This window comes from Sparus aurata, chromosome 8 (assembly GCF_900880675.1).
Source record: "Sparus aurata chromosome 8, fSpaAur1.1, whole genome shotgun sequence".
NCBI classification, from domain to species: Eukaryota; Metazoa; Chordata; class Actinopteri; order Spariformes; family Sparidae; genus Sparus; species Sparus aurata.
In genome coordinates, this window is record NC_044194.1 from 10047317 (window position 1) to 10065930 (window position 18614).

An 18614-nucleotide genomic window follows, 5' to 3' on the forward strand; every position below is an offset into this window, starting at 1 on the left:
GGCAGTAGCTGCAGAACTGTCTCATGCTGTCTATGTATAGATGATGTTGCCTGATTTAGAAACTTAGGATGTGGTTTCTGCAGCAACACAGAGATCAAGTTCCGGCCCCGCCCCATTCACCTTGAGGTGCCAGAGATGCACAGAGATACTGTACAGAAGGAGGGATGAGAAAGAGGGAAAGAGAGGGGGCAGGGGGGTGGGCAAGGTAGAGATATATGTGATTTGTTTGCTTATGATAGACATTTTTATTGTGCTATTTTATGATATTTGACAGTTGACCTGAGCCCACAAATGTCTGTTTCTTTTTGGCTGTAGAACAGTTATGTGTATCAAAATATTATGCTTCTTTTGTTTATTGAGGAAGTCTCCTCTATATAGGATTCATTTAAGGATCGCCTTTACCAGCACTGTCTGAGAACAATATTCCAGGAGTTCAGTCAGACAAAGCAATCTTCACATACAGAGAAACACACTTTAAGAGTGTTATAAACATTTACAAAAAAAGCGAATGTCATGGCTATAAGCTCAGCTGATGTTATATATTTCTGCAAACAGGATGCACTAAAGATGATTGAATTTCCCAAGAGAAAGTGATTCCAGAAAGCAGAGCACCTCACATGTGCTGAGAGACAAAGCTTCTAAAGAGTGGACCAACAGCCTTTTTTACACGAGACTTTGATTTTGAATTGTAATAGTCCAAAAGGCACAGGTGTTACTGATAGTGAAACAATGGATTATTTTGCCAGCATGCACAATCACACGAAAAACCTGAAACTGAAGCAGAAATATGGATTTCATACACTGTCTATACCTGTGCTTGGGCTTTGACTTACAAGACAGAAGGTTTATTGTTCTGCAAATCTTCTCATGTATTTTTTCCACACCTGCGATCACTATTATTAGGCAGGGAGATTGTGAATAGACATATGACGTCCGCGTAAACACTCAAACTTGCATTTACAATCTCATAACATCCACATGCAGTGATCTCATATTCACATCATAATAATCATAAATCTACTTTAGGGAATAATTACACATATCCCTGTACACGTACAGTATTTGTGTATAGACAGTGTATGAACAATGTATACCAGCATTCTTGGTTTGTCAGAAAACAGCTCATACCTCCACACGCTAGGCGGCGATAGTCATTCCTGATCTAAATTACATCTACGGGGCAAAACCACAGAAGAAGAATCTCGTCACTAGGATACAGAGGAAGCGTTCCTGTTGGACTGACGGTGAGTTTTCCGGACTAAAGCATTCTGTTATGAGAGGATATGTATTATTTTTGTTTTTCTGGCAGCTAGAAAATGATAGTTTATAGTCATTTATAGGTTTAGTCATAAAATAGGCTCACCGCAGCCGCTGACGAGTTGCTGCATTAGTTCAGCTACACCGGTAGCTAGCTAGTTGCTGGCGGCAAACTACAGTAAAAATAGGGATTCGCACCAAAACGCTGTCATGTATTAATCTTGTGACATGACGAGTAATGAAGGAGATGCACACAGGACATGTGCATGGTGAACTCTGACAAATGCTGACTATTAACTGTTATGACAAACGTAACATGTGGTATTGTAATAAAGTACTTGTTGCTCCAGAGATGTATTCATGGTTGCTGACCGTAGTAAAATTAGTTTTAGGTTACTAGATATTCGACAGACATTTACTCCGGAGACACTCAGCGGCGTCTCTTACTGGGTTTCGCCCAGTGTTGGCTGAAGGAGGATGGTTAGCTCGCCTTCCAGAACCTTGCACCACCCTGGAGGCTCAGATAGGGACCGTCAATAAATTACCCTATTGTTTGTTTGATTTACAAAAAACAATCTTCATGCTGACTTTATGATATGAGTGGAAAATAATGGTAAAAAGATAAACAAACAAAAAAATTAAACTGATTTCATGTACCGCACTGAGTTTGATGGCTTATGTGTTTTGTATTTATTTTGCAAAATTATTTACTAAGCCTTTTTTTTCAATAGCTTCCCTGTCATTTGACGAAGTAACTCCAAACTAATGCTTAATTTTATTACAAAATGGAACAAATAAGACACCTGGTGTTATTGGATTTTACTGCTTCTTCTATCTTATATGGATATTTATTATGAACATTTAGCATTTCTTTTCAATAGCTTTCATGTCATGGGAGTGGATGTGGATACTATATGTGATAATACTTTAGAAACTATTTAGAGTCTTTATTATGGGCATGTTCATTCTGTTTACTTGCAGTTGAAAGTTGAGCTGTCTTAACAGTAGTACTTTATTAACATTTAAAACTCAGAACATGGCTTTTGAATTTTAAGTCAGAGACCTCTGCAGCATGTGTGTCCTGGAGATATATAAATGTGTATAGCGATTGATAGTTGGGACCCTTGTTTACCCTCTTTTGAACCTTAGCCTGTGTGATTTCCAGGATGTGACGATGGTGCTGGTGGAACATCTTAACCTGGAACATGTTCTGCAGACTGTGTCTGTGTTGGAGTCAGTCGTCCTCCGCAGCTTTGGCCCTGAAGGAGGACAAGTGTTGTTCACCCGAGATACAGGACAGGCAATGTTAAGCCGCAGTGGTACGTGCATACTCACAGCACTACGACTGGAGCATCCACTGGCCAGGTTAGACAGATATCTCTACCTAACACTATGATACTCTTTATCAAGTGACATTTTTTTTTTTGATGTTTTTGTGTGTATCTCATTTCAGGATAGTGGTGGAGTGTGCCTTGAAACACGGCTCTGTTACAGGCGATGGATCCAAAACCTTTATCCTAATGCTGGCATCTATACTACGGATGATTCACTCAACAGCCTGCAAGGAGCCGAATGTGTCTCACACGTATAACTCCAGGGACGTCTCAGAGGCCACTGCTGCTAGGCGCTTGGCTGATGAATTGCTGGCATTCGTGTTGGAGGAGCTGGATGATCTCATTGCTACAGGAGTGGTCCCGTACGGATGCTGTCTTTCGTGGGAGGATTTCACTGCAAAGCCACAATTACCAGCTGACAAAAACAATCACTGTGTTCAAAAGCTTTTGGCATCATTCTTTCAAACCCGTCTGGGTTGCACCCACAGTGACTTTATTAGCGACCTCACCTGTGAACTGCTCACTCACTGGAAATTTAAAAATGACCAACCTTCCTTATCACTCCAGTTTGTAAATGACAACTTTCCTGCATTGCATACATCTGTATCAGGCTTCCCTATTAGCTGTTCACGTTTGATTGAGGGGCAGGTCATTCACAGGGACTTTGCTACGCCCTGCCCTCAGACTGACCACAAGCCTGTTAAAGCTGTAGTCTTCACTGGGTACCTTCAACCAAAGTTGCTCAGTGCAGGAGAAGTGCTTGAGTTAAGATCTGGAGAGCAAGGGAAGGAGGGAAGTTTTGTGCAGTTTAACACATGGGCAGAAAGGTCACTAGAGGGTGTCTTTGCAAACCTACAGAGTTTGGGTGTCTCTGTGCTCCTATCTGGAGTCAAACAGTCAGCTGCTGTCCTGGCCTTAGCTGCACACGCGAATATGTGCGCTGTGGAGTGTGTCAGTGAAGATGAGCTGTCTCTCTTTGCCCAGCTAAGTGGTGCCAGGCCAATCTCAGACTGCTGGATGATTGAACCAGACAACGTTGCTACACTGACCTTTTGCCAACCAATACTACTGGGAGCTCATAGGTATGAAAACACATCACTCTTTCTCACTCACATACAGTTACAAAGTGTGACTTGTGAGCTACACGTACCTGTAATCTATGGGCTGATTACTGGTGTTTTTTTCATCTTGTTTTCTTCATGGAAGTCCAGTTGAACTTTTTTTTCTCTTCCACAGGTATGTCCATGTTGCTTTTAATGATTTGGAGGAAAGGCTCACAATCAAACCCTGCAGTCTGATTATTTGTGGTCCAGGGGAAGGTCAAACTGACCAGTGTGCAAGTGCTTTTCAAGATGCCATCCGCATGCTACTTTCCACGTGGGAACCCATGGGTAGGACTGCATCTACAGCGTCAAAGAGGACCTTGCAGTCCAACAAAAGGACATCTTTTCATAAAGACGATCAGATCCGCAATGCGCCTGTGTTTAAACCAGGCTGTGTTATACCTGCTGGTGGGACATTTGAGTTTCTCTTAAACCATGCCCTTCTACAACAAGCCCGCAGTTGCTTAGTTTCAGATGACGCAAATATGGGCTTCCCTGCTGTTTCCCAGCTCTTGGCAAATGCTCTGCTGTGCGTGCCCCGACAGATTTACTCCCACAGTCCTCGATGTTTCCTGCAGACTCAAACTGCGCTCTTAAGTTTTATTCAGAATCATTCCCCCCCTTTCAGCCTTGTATATAACCAAGAACACAACACAGTACTCACACAGGGTCAGGATAAAAGTGAATGTCCCCTAGTGGAGGGTAAACAATGCATGCATTGTTGTAGAGAGGCTGACAAATCATCAAAAGGTTTTATGTTGGACTTGGGCCTTGAATCTGTCTCCTGTAAATGCCAGCTGCTTCTGGCTGTGCTGCAGTGTGTCTCAAGTCTTCTCCACGTGGACACTGTGCTGCACATACACACACAGTCGCGCAGACTTGCGAACATTTCCTCGGAGGGCACAGAGGACGAGGCTGAGGACTGAGAATTTACTCTGTCCCAAGATGAAAGCCACAAACATTTCTTCTCTCAGGTCTTACTCAGGTATCATTCAAAAGTTGGAGGAAATAATTTGCACTTTATTGCAGATTGCTACAAGAATTTATTATTATTTTTGTTATTAGTATTTTACCTCTCTACAATATATTTGTCATGCAAGTTTGTGCTTCCACTGAGATAGTAAATAACATTCCATGGCAGTGCTGCTGTGTGGTATAGTTTAAAGGCCAATAAAATGTTATGGTGGTCCTGTCCTGAATCAAGGCTAGGTTTGGCAATAACACTAAAAAAGAGAACATCACAAAGGTCTGTGTTTATCTCTGTGTAGGACAGAATGTGCAGTTTTCAAATAATTTAGTCCATATCTACTGTGTGTTAATGTGAACTAGTGTGAGACTCTACGTGTTGATGTTGGCCTCTTTCCTCTTGAGTCCTCATCATGGTGCCTATTTTTTCAGTGTTTCTCTTCCTTATCTCAGTTTTCCTGCTCCTTTCCCTTTGCAAGCACACATTCTTTTATATAAAAGGCATACACACAGAATAACATGGAGACATTAAAGCACTAATATACACACTGCTTTTTATAATTAGTGTTATCTCCATAATTTGGGGCAGGGGGGTCTGAAAGGGTCCCACCCAACTGTCAACAACCAAATCAAAGTGTACTTCCTTGTGCTGTTATCAGAGGAACTCTAACTTTACGCTCACTCCTTTTTTGGGGAAGTAGTGAGTCATTTAAAATTAACGTGAGTCACCACCGTACATAAACGTGCATTGTTTACTCTAATCAGTGTGTGCTCCAAATTTTTCCGTAAATTAATTATGATGGGATAACTCAGACAAAGACGGTTCTTGACTTTGTTTGTGCTTTGGATCAAACTCTACGTGAGTCACACTTGATGTTCGCAGATATCAAAAAGGGTTGCGGAAGCCGGGGGGAGAGTATTAGGAATGTTATTTTTCCATTGCGCATGAGGAAAGACCTGAGTGTTGTTTTCACTCTCATCAAGGCATCCACACCCTCTAACCCTCGCGTGCCCCCATATCCTACACAGCTCAATCTAACATGCAAGGCAGAGTCCATATAATATTAAGTCAATTTAATAGTCAAGATTTCTCTATGACTATTACTTTACTCGGTTACCTGCCAAAGTGAGGCCTAAAGAAAACCTCCAGCTCATTTGCCTCTTGTTCTGTGTATATCAGTGACTGCCATAATATAATACCTCCAGAATCGACTCAGTTTGGTTTATTTGGTTCTCATTAATTTTAAACTATGTAAAACATAGTGCATATGTTATAAATCAACCCAGTCTCTGTAAAATAAAAGGACATTATAAAAGACATAATCAATCTGCAAGTACCATACAACCAACTAAGTGTATAAATCTTTTACAAATAAAAAAAGAAGACATTTACAAAATGTGACAAAAACTTAAAGGCGTTTTTTAGAAAGGGCAAGTTAGAAGATGGAGAAATGTCACAATGACGGATCTGAAATGCTACTCTAATACCAAGCTAGAACAGACCACAGTCAACACAGTTCACAGCTCGGCATTCAGTTGGCTACAAGTCACCTTGGTTTGACTTCAGTGTTGTAAGGAAAAGGAAATGTATCATTTCATTGGCTACTGCTGTATTGTGCTGAAGTGGTGGTGGTTGCCTTTTTTAAGGCCCTAGTCCATGACTCCTTGCCAGAAGGTGAGAAATGTGATCAGTATACAATAATATGATCTTTTGTTTAGATAATTAGCCGTTCACAAACACTAATTTCAACCAAATGACCACACAATTACACATTTCTGTACTACACTGCCACTGAAGCACAGATGACACCCAGTCTATAGTTGGGCCAAGTAACCACATTGCAACTATATGGTCCAGGAAGTGTCAGCAGCACAGTTACAATTACTAATGTATAATTCAAAAATCAGAAATATCTGCACCCAGCATAGCTTAGGTTATCCCCCTTGAACAAGCATTGTTTCTATTGGCAGTGGAGAGTCATGTGACTCTTGGAGTGACATCATGCAACAATAATAAGGACTTGAGGGTGTGATGGTGGGTTTCACACCACCTCCCGAGACTTCCTGATGGCACAGCACAGGAGCATGCTAAAGATCATCCCAAACACCTGTGAGAGAGAGGAAGACAGATATGACTTATGTTTGTGTTAGCTCATGTACGCTGGGGCGGCTGGCGTCGGAATTTGGTGGGTTTCTTACCATAACAACCCCGATGGCGATGCCCACTCCACCTATGATGTGTAGCTTGGAGTCAAACACTTCATCAATAGCGTCAGGACAGCTCTGCAACACACAAGCATGATTCCTTTTAGTTTTCTCTAAAGCATTGCTAGAGAGGACTTGTTCTATGGCCGTATAACAGACAGCCTGAGAGCGTGCAGGCTCCAGTAAACCATTGTTGCCATAGTAACACTTCTAGGAGGCTGAGGGAATAAGTCTGCGAAGGGAAAGCCGATAAACTTGTGACACACACGTCAGACCCTCATTATGCATTTGACATGCAGTAATTGCTCAAGCACCACAGAGCTGAAGCATGTTTGACATGGCTGGATCTTTCAGATGGCCCCTCGTATTTGAATATTTTTCTTCCTGTACCTCTTAATTGAAGTTCCTAGCTGTGTCGGCATCCAATCTATACACACATTCAGGGTAGAAGTACCTTAGTAATGAGCTCCTCGAGTGGCTCGCCCTTGGGACAGGTGTCTTTGGCGAATTCTTCTACAGTGCCAGTTGGTCCGCAACAGTTCAGCTGTAAACACACAATAATACATGTTCAGAGAACAAGATGACTTACAAAAGGACAAAGGCATTTCTCTAACTGCAATTGTTTTGAAGGAATATTTCAGTTTTGTTTCAGTTTCTAGTTCCAGAAGTCTTGTCATCACAATGAGGTCACCATACTGGAATCTTTATCTAATAAAGGTTGTCAAAATGGTTGGTTGTTTTTTTACCCTCCATAAACTATTCATTTAGCTCTTGTTTTCCTCCATTTTCTCCCCCTGGTCACAACTCCTCTAAAACAACAAACTTGTGTTTTCACATTCTATTGCAAAAATTAAGCAAACAAGATACAACAGGCTGGTAGTTTCGTTTTTTGCCTTTGGACTAGGGATGGGGCCGGTCCGATACCAACGTAATTCACCGATCGGAAATTCACAATCCAACCTGCAGAGATTTCCAATCCATGAGCCATGTCTGTGCTTTAACGTTGTCTGGTAAAATGATTCCACAAATGATTCCTGCCAGCTAGTCTGCTAACTGGCTGCAAACTGTGGAATGGATTTTCAGAACGGAGGCATGGCTCAATGAGACACAGAGTTATGAGACACGCCCCGTTCAGGAAATCCATTCCACAGTTTTGCTAGCATTGAGCAGCACCGTGGCTAGCCAGCATGCCCGCTGTATGGGAATATTTTACACTGGAAACCCCGCAAAGCAAGACAGCAAAATGCAATGTTTGCAGAGCTGTTATTCAGAGAGGCTGAAGCTCCCTTGCGACGTACAACACCTCTAACGCAATTAAACATTTAAAAAAGCACAACGTGAAAGTGCACAAGGAATTTTTAGCCAGGGGGCAGAAAGACGAAAGGAGCCATTAGGAATCACTTCTGGAGTAATTCCAAAAGCAAGGTAAAGTCCCAGCAGACAACGTGAAAGCTAAAGGGATTACCAAGTAGTTGCTCAACTTACCAACCGTTATCAGTGGTGGAAAACGCGGGATTTCGCAGCCTGATTGAACACTTGCTGCCACGGCATAGTTTACCATCGAGGAGATGCTTATCAGAAACTGCGCTACCTGAACTATACAACCGAGTGTCAACCAAGTTAGCTGAGAAGTTAAAAGGAGTTCCGGCCCTGAGCTTTACTACAGATATTTGGACTTCAGATGTCTGCCTGATAAGCCTCACAGTGCAGTGGGTTGACTCAGATACACATGGCTTCCGTAGTGCGGTGCTTGAGGTAAAAAGTGCAGGGGTTCACACAACCGAGCTACAATCGCAGCCTCTATTACAGAGATGTTAAATCACTGGGAGATCCCTCTGGAAAAAATACATGTCATTCTATGGGACAATGCAAGTAATATGAAAGCTGCGATTGAATAAATCAACAATAATGATGATGATAATAATATTAAAGCAAACAAAGCTCTGGTATCGAAATAGTATCGGCATCGGCAGATATCCAAATTCAGGTATCGGATCGGAAGTGAAAAATGTGGATCGGTGCACCCCTACTTTGGACCCTCCTTTCAGTCTTTACACTAAGCTAGGCTAACTGCCTCCCAGCGCTATCTCCACATGCACCAAAACAATATCTATACTGACCTTCTCATGTCTGACCAATACAGTGAATTAGCTCATTTCTAAAATGCTGAATGTTTTTTTTTTAAAGCTAATTTGCTGAATCTGAAACTCTAAGTCATCTTAAACATGGATAATACTTATGGAGGGTTTTGAAAAGTCTTGTGAAATAACCTAAAACAACCTCCCTTGGTAATGCATTTCTTTTGTTAAAAACAAAACAAAAAAGAATATTACTTCCACATCAAATCTGAGTAATTTTGATTTAAAAGGGGGCAGAAATAATGAAATGAGGCTCACCCCTTTTTGGATCAACCGCAGTGTGTCTTTGAGGCGTTCATCTCCTGTCGTCTGGTAGTTCTTGTACGTCTGCATGTAGAAGTTTGTGATGTCGTTCACCACCTGCAACACAGAAGCAATCCGAGAAAAGATATTTTATATACATCTCTTAAGCAGACAGAAGTAAACTGTCTGCACACTGCCTTATCAGTCCTGACTGCAACATTTCTTGTTCATCTTTACTCTTATTTCACTGTTTTTTGTCTCCATATCTGTCATATTGTGATTTTATTAGTTTTTGTTTTGTAATTGTTGCTTTTTTCTCATTTTATTATCTCCTATGCACCTATTTATGTGTTTGTAAAGTGCTTGTAACAGTATCTAAATGGTTTCAAGAGATACAACAATCCTGTACCTTACCTTGCTTTGGTTGGAAAATCCCCAGATTCCAGCTGCGACCTCAACGGCAAAAATGATAAGCAGGAAGAAGAAGAACTGCAGAGAGGGAAAGACAAAATTAAAGTCAGCTGATTGTATCAATGTGTGCTTCCATTCATGCATGTGCGCATGTCCTTTGCGTGCATGTGTCACAAGTAAGGTCACTTGAGTGTAGTTGAACCTAATTTACATAGGCTCCTCCTCCTGAGAGATTTAGTACAAGAAGATTAGGGCCAGACAGGGCGAGGGGGGGGGGGGGCAACAAGCACATGGTAATCTAGAGAGTCTTCTGTGGCCTTGATACTGTTCAGTAAACAATGATCAAGGCAGAAAATCTCACATTTCTTAGTGAAGGCCAAATGGGTGAAAACTGCTGCAGAGAGACATCACTACGAAAACTGAGAGAAATAAACTGTCGGGTGAACAGTTTAGATGTTGTGTTTTGTCAAAAGAGGTTAATAAGATAAGAAAGGAGGGGTAAATGACAAATTAAAAAGTGGTACGAACCAGTCCCAGCATACAGGGGGACTCCTGGATGGCCCCACAACATCCCAGAAAACCCACCACCATCATCAGTGCTCCAGCTCCTATCAGGATGTACACACCTACACACACATATACACACAAGCATACTTAGCGCATTGCACAATTCACACAATCCAGAATTTTACTCAGACATTTCTTGAAGTGACAGTTCCCCCTAAAATCATAAATACACACATCCACCGACCGTATAACTGGCAGAAGGAAGCGTGCATGTAGTCATTGACGAGAGGCTTGTAAACATCGACGGTTAGCTTAGTTAGCTAGCCTCTTGTCCATGAGTAGATGCATGTAACCTTCTGGTTGGGGATACAGCTGGTAAGTGGGGGTAGCCATCTAGTTCCATTGTATGAGAAAGAGGGCAGACATCTCTATGGACAATATCTTCAAAACTCAGTGACACACACCAAAAGTAGATGGATAAATAGCACAACGGGTTAGAGGGAAGATGTATTTTAGATTTGGCGGGTGGATTCTTCCAATAAAACCATAATGGATGAAGTTCCTGCTTATGGAAGTATCTTACCTGTGTAAAACACATACGGAGAGTCTGATCCTTCAAACAGGCCTTTGGTCTTTGGGTCTAATCTCAGCCACAGGCCTATGGCAAAGACAGCAGTGCCAGCAAGCTGAAACACAAACACATTTGGAAATATTGCAATTAGTTATTACAACATTAAATGTCTTAAGCACACTGTGCACTCCTAGACTGTCAGTCTTGCTGTGCAAATCATACTCGACAGTATAACAATGAGAAATGAAGCTCAATAAAGTTTCAGACGGGAAGAATACTCTTCGTACTCATGCCCTCTCCATATGCATATCCCTACTTGTCAACTCAATTAGCTAACTGTGGTTTCGCTACGCCAGTTAAGAATTATCTTAATGCCGTCTGAATTTAAAACTTCTCTTCTCGGCTGCTTGCAGTTGTCATTTCAAATCTGCACTGACAGGCCCCATCTGGAAACCCTCTCCAGATCTCATCCTCACAGTTTTTTTTTTTTCTGTTCAGCCTCCAGTCCAGGAAGTCATGCCGTATCCAAATCTCCCCCACCAGCAGTATCTGCTCTCCAACGGGGGTTAAACTCCTAATCATGAGCCTACTCATCATGTGAAAGTGATCCTTTAATGATACTCCCTCAGCATCTCCTACTGTTCCACTGCATATCATTAAAGCAAACACTGGTATTTATCTACAACTCTGATTTCAAATTAGCTGGGACGCTGTGCGAAAAGGTAAATAAAAACAGGCTGTAATCATTTGCGAACGAACAACAGTTTTGTAAAGTGTTCCCGTGTAGTCACACATTTATGCGATTATGTGGTGAACCTCGTCCATACCGTGCTTGTTATCACTCACCTGTTATCAGTGAACCTATTTACATGTGTAACATTGCACATATGACTTGTTTTGAGCAGTAAACAAATTTCCCAACTTTGCTTCATCAGATTTTTTTAAAGGGGCAGTACGTGAAAAATTCCATCTCAGAATTTTAATATTCACAATTTTAATGAGGTAATACTAAAAACTCAGAAATATTTATGTTGTCCACAAGTAAATAAACAAGCTGCTCTCTGAGGAAAATAAGGTCCCCAGAACATTGTTTGAAGCTAGAAAGGTGTTCAGTAAAACAGGATGAAATTGTGTCGTCCTTTAAGGTCAGTTTGTTTATTCAGTCATGAAAACAAAGAGATTTTGTTTAGCTTGTTTAGGCATAAAAAAAAAAAAAAAATCAGTCGATGAGGAACGTTCTCTTCTGATTACAAATTACTTCCTCAAAACTACTTGTTGTAGTGCAGCTTTAAATCTTATATTTATTAATTAAGTCGATTTGGTAACATTAAATATACATTATATTTTATATGGCGTCCCACCTTTTTTTGTACACACTTTGTACACACATCACAGTTCATTACCAATTTGGCATGACATTTCTAACAAACCCCAGTGACATGCAGCTTTCATGTCTTGATCGGGACATTTGGCTCAATCAATCAGGTCTTCATATAACACTGGTTTTAACATGAGTTGATGCTGAGCATGATATGCTTTCATGAGTGCATGTAAGTGTCTGCGTGCATGTGCCAGAAAAACAAGACCACAATCAGATACAAAAAGATTTTTTTTAAAACCCACGCATTTCCTCATTGGCCAACATATTTAGTACTTTGTATTAAATATTTCTAGCATAGCGTGTGACCACATACACACACACATTTTTATGCATGCATTTAAGTAAAATCTGACACGTTGATTTGTTGTCCTCTTGCTTTTTTAAACAGCATGTGAACAAAATACTATAAAAGTCGGTATTTTACACTGTAAATGTCTGTGCATGGTGCATGGTGCAACATGCGTACTCAGGTACTTTCCCAGCCTTGTCAGCCTAGACAGGTCAGTGAATATTTAACTTTGAGAGCCTAACTGAAAGCTATCTGTTTTATTCAAAGGGTGTGGGTGTTTCTGTGTTTACTCTAATGCACTTTCGGCTGTTGTTCACTTCATATTTTCTGTTGTATCATTTTTATATGTTCCACTGTAAACAAAGAGGACAAAATAGTAGAATAGAGCAAACCAAAAGGGTGCGTGTCTGTGATACTATTTGAGGAAGCTTCTCCACTTCTCCACACACACATACATACCCAACGCGATAAGACTCGATAAAATGTAAAATAGACCTACCCAGAAGACAAGGTTGAAGGCAAACATGAGATATTTCACACACTGGATTCCCCCGGCGACAGCCATGCTGATTCCCTCCACACAGTGCACCGCTAAGTGTCTAACACAACCTCAACTAACCTCTTCCCAGGAAGAAGCGAAACACACGGTAATGGTGTCAGTTAGAAAAAGGTGGTGGAGAGGGAAAGGGTGTTCATTACCCCGCCCTCATACAATCACCTGACCAGACTCTTTAAGGAGTGGCAAGAGTGCTTGACAAACTTGACCTCCGTTCATGCATGCACGGTTTTTATCTGAAACTACTGCATGAGTGCAGGTAGTGCAGGCGTTTCACGTGGGAGTTAGAAGCAAAGAGGGTTCTGTTGAGGCATGTTGACATAAAAGCGTTCTTAAAAAACTCGCCTGGCAGCATGTTTGCTGCTCTGTCATCTGAACAGCGTGTGATTATAGTTAATAGACTGCTCTCAAATACGACTGCTTCCCATTCAGCCTCCCAGGAAGCAGTTTTTTTGATTGAAAGACGGGTTTTTGGACCTAGCTCTTGATGCGGTGATACAGAGCTGTACACTCTTGTTGCATCCAGACTGAGCTGTAATCAGATATGTGTGCCATGTGATTTGTGGTGGCACAAACAGGGTTTTGACCAGAGTGCGTCACAGCTTCAGTAGAGGTGTACTATTTGTTCAAAACCCAGTGCCGATTCTGATACCTGAACTTTGTGCATAGGCCCATAGTGCTGATCAGATACAACTGTATTGGGAAACAAGGAAAACTCTATACAGTGTTATTATTTCTAAACAGCTACATCTATTTTACCATATTTCAATACTATGTGATAGATGTGTTTGAACTCACATGAGTCACCTGCCGTTTATGGATAGTTGCACACAGGTTGCTGGGAAGCAGCTGGGCCCCTTTTCTTCCTTTTTTAATATTTGTACCCCAAATTGAACAAATCCCATAGTTTACTAAAATAAATATATCTGTATTCTTGAATACAGCTCTACATTTTAAATTAATGGATTACACACCAAATCGCCCTCAGAACAACAGTCACTTCCAGGTAGACTGCTGGTGGTTGATTTGCACTGTGGAGACATGAGAAGCTGGGAAACTCATTTATTTCTGTAACATTTAAAGAAATATAGGTAAAGGTGCAGTATGTAGTTTTGGGGAAGATCTTCATTGAACATTTTTTTGTATGCCTAAACAAACTAAATAAACAAATTCTCTTTGTTTTCAAGACTGAATAAACAAACTGAGCTTAAAGGACAACACAGTTTCATGCTGTTTTACATGCAGCGGACCCTGCCACCTTCCTAGCTTCAAACAGTGATCTGGGGACCTGATTTTCCTCTGAGAACAGCTTGTTTATTCACATATGGAAAAGATCAATATTTCCAAGTTTGTATTATTACCTCATTAATATTTTTTACATCATTAAAATTCTCCAAAACTGCATATTGCCCCTTTAAACATGATGGTCCTCTCTATCTGATGTCAGCTGTGCCTACTTTATATCATTTAATCTTGTCTTGCATTCGAGAATGAATGAATTAAAGTGTATACACTAAGTAACATGGTGGAAAAAGAGAGTTGAATTGTGAGTAGGCAAGTATGTATGCAGGGGTTTTCTACCCGGAAGTTATTGTAAACATACATTGTGATTCAGTTTATAGATATGTGGGTAAAAACCAGAGAAAAGAGAACGACAACAAATGATAATTATACTAAAACACTTTAGACAAGAGAGAGACAGAGTGTATTTTAGCTGTGGTTTCGACTGCAACCATAGAACTGTAATAGGTCTTTGGCAATTAAAAGTAGAGTCATTAATAATTACGCGTTCTTTTTCATCCTTTGATTTCCTAGAGGGATCCCGAGAATGAGTAATTTGGGGACAAGTTTTAATTTAGTATCCCAAGATCAGGTCTAACATCATTCCCGCACCTGTGCACATTCGGACGGGCTCATAACATATGTGACAGGTCTCCTTGTTGGCCACAACCCCTCCAACATAATCCTGAAGATTTGTTTCATATTCCGCCATTATGAGTGGAGTCCTGAAATATCTGTTTTTAGAGAGATGATGTGTAATCAGATTGGTGCACTCGCTGATGCCAAAGCCAGATTTTTTTGGCAGCATCGGAGGTATTTCTGACACTGGTATCGGTGTCGTAACAAACATCATCTTCGGTTCCGGCTTAAATCGTGAAGATCTGCTCTTATGTGGGTGAGAGGTTTGAGCCTGGTTTCCTGTTTACCGACACACAGGAAATGGTTGGCCACTTTATAGTTGCCTCATTGGTATTTTTAAGTGTTTTTCATCACTGGCAATGTGGATTGTTTGAATCTCTTGAATACCCAAATTTGGTTTGTTTTGCCTTGATCATTGCTGTGTTTGTGTGTGTCTCTCTCTCTCTCTCCCTCACACACACACACACAAACACACACAGCGTGGGAACCCCCTGTCTGCCCTGTAATGAACAGGTCTCTATCTATAGCAGCACAAATTATGAATGTTCATCAAAGGGGCAGAACATCCACATGAAACCACACGCAGAGATCACAAACAAAACGGACACAACCAGACACACCCTGCAGCCTTTGGGACACAAATAGCCTTCATGGGATATCCAGGATCCTTCTCACACAGACACACACACACGCAGGCTGACATGCGCAAGACTTTACATCCCGTTACGTAGCAGAAGTCTTAGTTATTATTGTATCAGCCACATTCTTCACTATAATAAAGCGCTCCCTCCCTCACACCCCCCCCCCCCGTCGCAATTATTAAAATGCCGTGCGCGCAAACTCCAGAGTGTAGTCTGCGTGGTGGAACTGGGTCACTTGGCCACTGGGGGATTATTCCTCCTGCCCGCTCGGTCTCCACAAGCATTGGGACACTTTGTTTTTGAATACACTCTGATCAAGTGGCCGAGGCTGGCCGCGGGCGCTTTGGTTACGATTCTGCATCTGGGACATCGTATAATGTTCATTCACTGTAGTAACCTGCTCACACACGAAATGCGCATACACGCCAAGATCTCTCTCCCCTCTCACACACACACAGTTAAAACACAGGCAGGATGTATAGCTTTCCATGAGAACAATGCGTTTTCCTCGCCCTCAAACTCACCCAGAACACCAGGTTGAAGGCGAACATCAGGTATTTGATGCACATCTCTCCTCCCGACAGCGCAGCCATGGCGGTGCTTGAGCCGTGGATCACACTTCTGCCGGTGGCTGTCACCTTGTTTCAGACCGACGGTATAATACCAGAGAAGACCTTCGAAATAACAGTCAGTATGCAGAATGAGGTTATTTGCCGACGCGCCGGCACTGATACGCGCGTCGTGCTGTGCGCGCCTGTAGTGGTCCGCCCCCACACATAACGGACTGCTCAGGCAAAGCTTCAGGAGGCTTTTTCTTTTTTTTTTTTTTTCCCACCTCACTTTTATTCGTTGAATTTGGTTTCCCATTTAAGTTCCTTTAAAATAGCTTCTTTTTTTTTGTTCTGCAAACCGGTTCCGTTCTTATACTATTTCTGCAGGGGATTTCTTGGGGGACTTTTGGTGATTTTTAATGTATTTATAGCAGTTTTAATCGTCCTCATATTCTTATACGGGAACATCTATGGGACACTTAGTGGTAATTTCCAAGCTTTATTGCGCCTGTTCGTTCAAAAATGCAGATGATTCTCAAATGGTCTCATAGACATGGGAGCTTATAGCCTCAGCTCAGTGTGGGTCCTTCCTGCACACAATGGCACGGCTATGCACCGAGCAGGAACCCGCTGTGGGCTTTTTTGCTCGCAAGTTTCTTCCTGCAGCACCCTGGGCAGTGCATGCGATGACGTAATTCACCCAGAATAAGAAAGGCGCGTTCGCGGGGGTTGAATATACTGTACATGAATGAACACGGTGCACGAGCATGAGTATGTCCGCTCCGGCTACATCTCCTCCACAGACAGACACACAAACACAAAGTGAACCAAAACCCCCCTGTCAGTCAAAACAGCATCGCAACTGGTCTGTCATGCAGCCTGGTGTTAAGTGCAATATTCATGATTTATTACATCCACGGAAAGTTTAAAAAAAATATTTGATCTTAAAGCTGAATAACAATTTTTCACAGTTTTTTATATTTGTCCTTGAACGCAGCCATTATTCAAAATAAACTGGGCACTACATTATGATAATTAATACACTATTAAAGATCTATAAGTTGCAACTAATGGCATTATTAGTAGGTAATAGATCATTTAATAATGCTTTATAGATTAGGTAGCCATTAACAAGAACTTCACCAGGAGGAGCCATTCACTCGGGACTGGTAGCTCACCTGGAAGAAGGTGCGGCTCATGTACTGAGGCTGAGTCCTAAGCAAAGGCCCGGGTCCCTGTCATACTTTTAGCTTTATCCAAATAAATAATACCTAATATATAATTATTCGTGTTTGGCTGAAGGCTTATTAGCACATTATTATTTGGCTGAAGGGTGGCTGTGGCTCAGGGGTAGAGTCAGCGGCTTGTTATCGGAAGGTCGCTGGTTCAGATCCCATGTTTAAGTGTTCTTGGGAAAGATGCTGAACCCCAAACTGGTCCTGATGTGCTGGTGGCCACCTTGCATTGCAGCCACCGCCATCAATGTATGAATGCATGAATGAATAACTTTAAGTTGCTTTGGACAAAGGCATCTGCTAAATGCCCTCAAATGTAAAATGTAAAACTCCAGAGTTGTTCATTTATGGGAAACCATCAACAATTTCTTAACGTCGACCTTTTAGAAAGTGACAAGTATTTATTGCTGGATCACCAACATTTATGACCAACATTGACGAGTGCCTTTTTATCAACAAACAGACACAGACACGTTATTGACAACGTATTAAACCTCTTCTCGGGTTAAAGACGGGTGGTGGAGCGCTGTTTGTCACAACAGCAGCTGATTCTTAACTCCATGTGTGAGCTACTCCCCACCTGCCCTGCAGTGCCCCTGTGTTATTACCATTCCCTGTAACCTCACCTTCCCCCCACCCACCTGCACACCTGTTTGCACTTCAGCCAAGTGGCATATAGCTACAGCGCCTCACTTACATTCACTCCCCCGCACCGAGCCTCTATCGTGCCTCACCCTTCGCACTCCAGCCATTTTCTCAGCCAGCCTGAGCTCTGCCTGTCATGACCCTCCGCCTTCCCTTTTAGACTTCTGCTCTGCAATTAGATGAGATGGCGTCATCACACCTGCCTGCCTGCTCTCAGAGTCGTGCTTTTGGGGTTAAACCGGTTTTTACTGAGCCTTTTCCACCGGTGGTAACATAACATGGTTTAATTCAGTGGTAGACTCAGGCTGTCTGAGGAGCAGGGGCAAAAAAAATATATTCCTCTGGCTGCATGTGACTGGGCACCCGCATGCAGCAAGACATGATGCAGCCTCTATGGCCACGGCATTGCCACTGAAAGAGCACTGCGTAGGGTGGTTTATCATGTTATCTCAGTAGGAATAAAAACATGATTAAGTGATCAGTGGCCCGTGTTTGACTGCACCCTAAAACAGGGCCATCGTTGATATCATTAGTAACACCTGGCCTTTTTATAAAGCACCTTCACACTGATGGCGCAAACCCACAGACCTTTTCGCTAAATATGCCCGTGCTTGTTTGACGTCCTCTCGACTCACTTGTTAGTTATGTCATCACAGGACAA

General features: G+C 42.0%; 2 protein-coding genes across 3 annotated transcripts; one reads left to right on the forward strand and one right to left on the reverse strand.

Annotated features, from left to right (window-relative positions):
• Nucleotides 1-1181: 1181 nt before the first annotated feature.
• bbs10 (Bardet-Biedl syndrome 10) lies at nucleotides 1182-6027 on the forward strand (the record flags this gene model as incomplete). Its single annotated transcript, XM_030425709.1, has 4 exons — nucleotides 1182-1244; nucleotides 2423-2622; nucleotides 2711-3673; nucleotides 3828-6027. Coding segments are annotated over 4 exons (2019 nt in total), but the record flags the coding sequence as incomplete, so codon positions are not given.
• On the reverse strand, nucleotides 5869-16304 carry cd9a (CD9 molecule a). 2 transcript variants are annotated; one of them, XM_030425077.1, is made up of 8 exons: nucleotides 16047-16304; nucleotides 10748-10850; nucleotides 10186-10283; nucleotides 9661-9735; nucleotides 9262-9363; nucleotides 7320-7409; nucleotides 6860-6943; nucleotides 5869-6768 (listed from the first exon to the last, which is right to left on the reverse strand). In XM_030425077.1, the coding sequence occupies exons 1-8, from the start codon at nucleotides 16113-16115 to the stop codon at nucleotides 6703-6705; spliced, it is 687 nt and encodes a 228-aa protein (XP_030280937.1). In that variant the 5' UTR covers nucleotides 16116-16304; the 3' UTR covers nucleotides 5869-6702. The 2 variants fall into 2 exon arrangements, with proteins under 2 accessions (XP_030280937.1, XP_030280938.1); XM_030425078.1 differs by lacking the exon at nucleotides 16047-16304 and adding an exon at nucleotides 12905-13051.
• Between the last annotated feature and the right edge of the window lie 2310 nt (nucleotides 16305-18614).

What these genes read in the sequence shown, in the direction of transcription:
- cd9a (XM_030425077.1), bottom strand. Translation starts at nt 16,115, where the DNA reads ATGGCTGCGCTGTCGGGAGGAGAGATGTGCATCAAATACCTGATGTTC. An exon ending in GATTTTCCAACCAAAGCAAG is followed by an intron (nt 9,364 to 9,660) that starts GTAAGGTACAGG and finishes TCTGTGTTGCAG; the next exon opens with GTGGTGAACGACATCACAAA. An exon ending in TGCGGTTGATCCAAAAAGGG is followed by an intron (nt 7,410 to 9,261) that starts GTGAGCCTCATT and finishes GTGTGTTTACAG; the next exon opens with CTGAACTGTTGCGGACCAAC.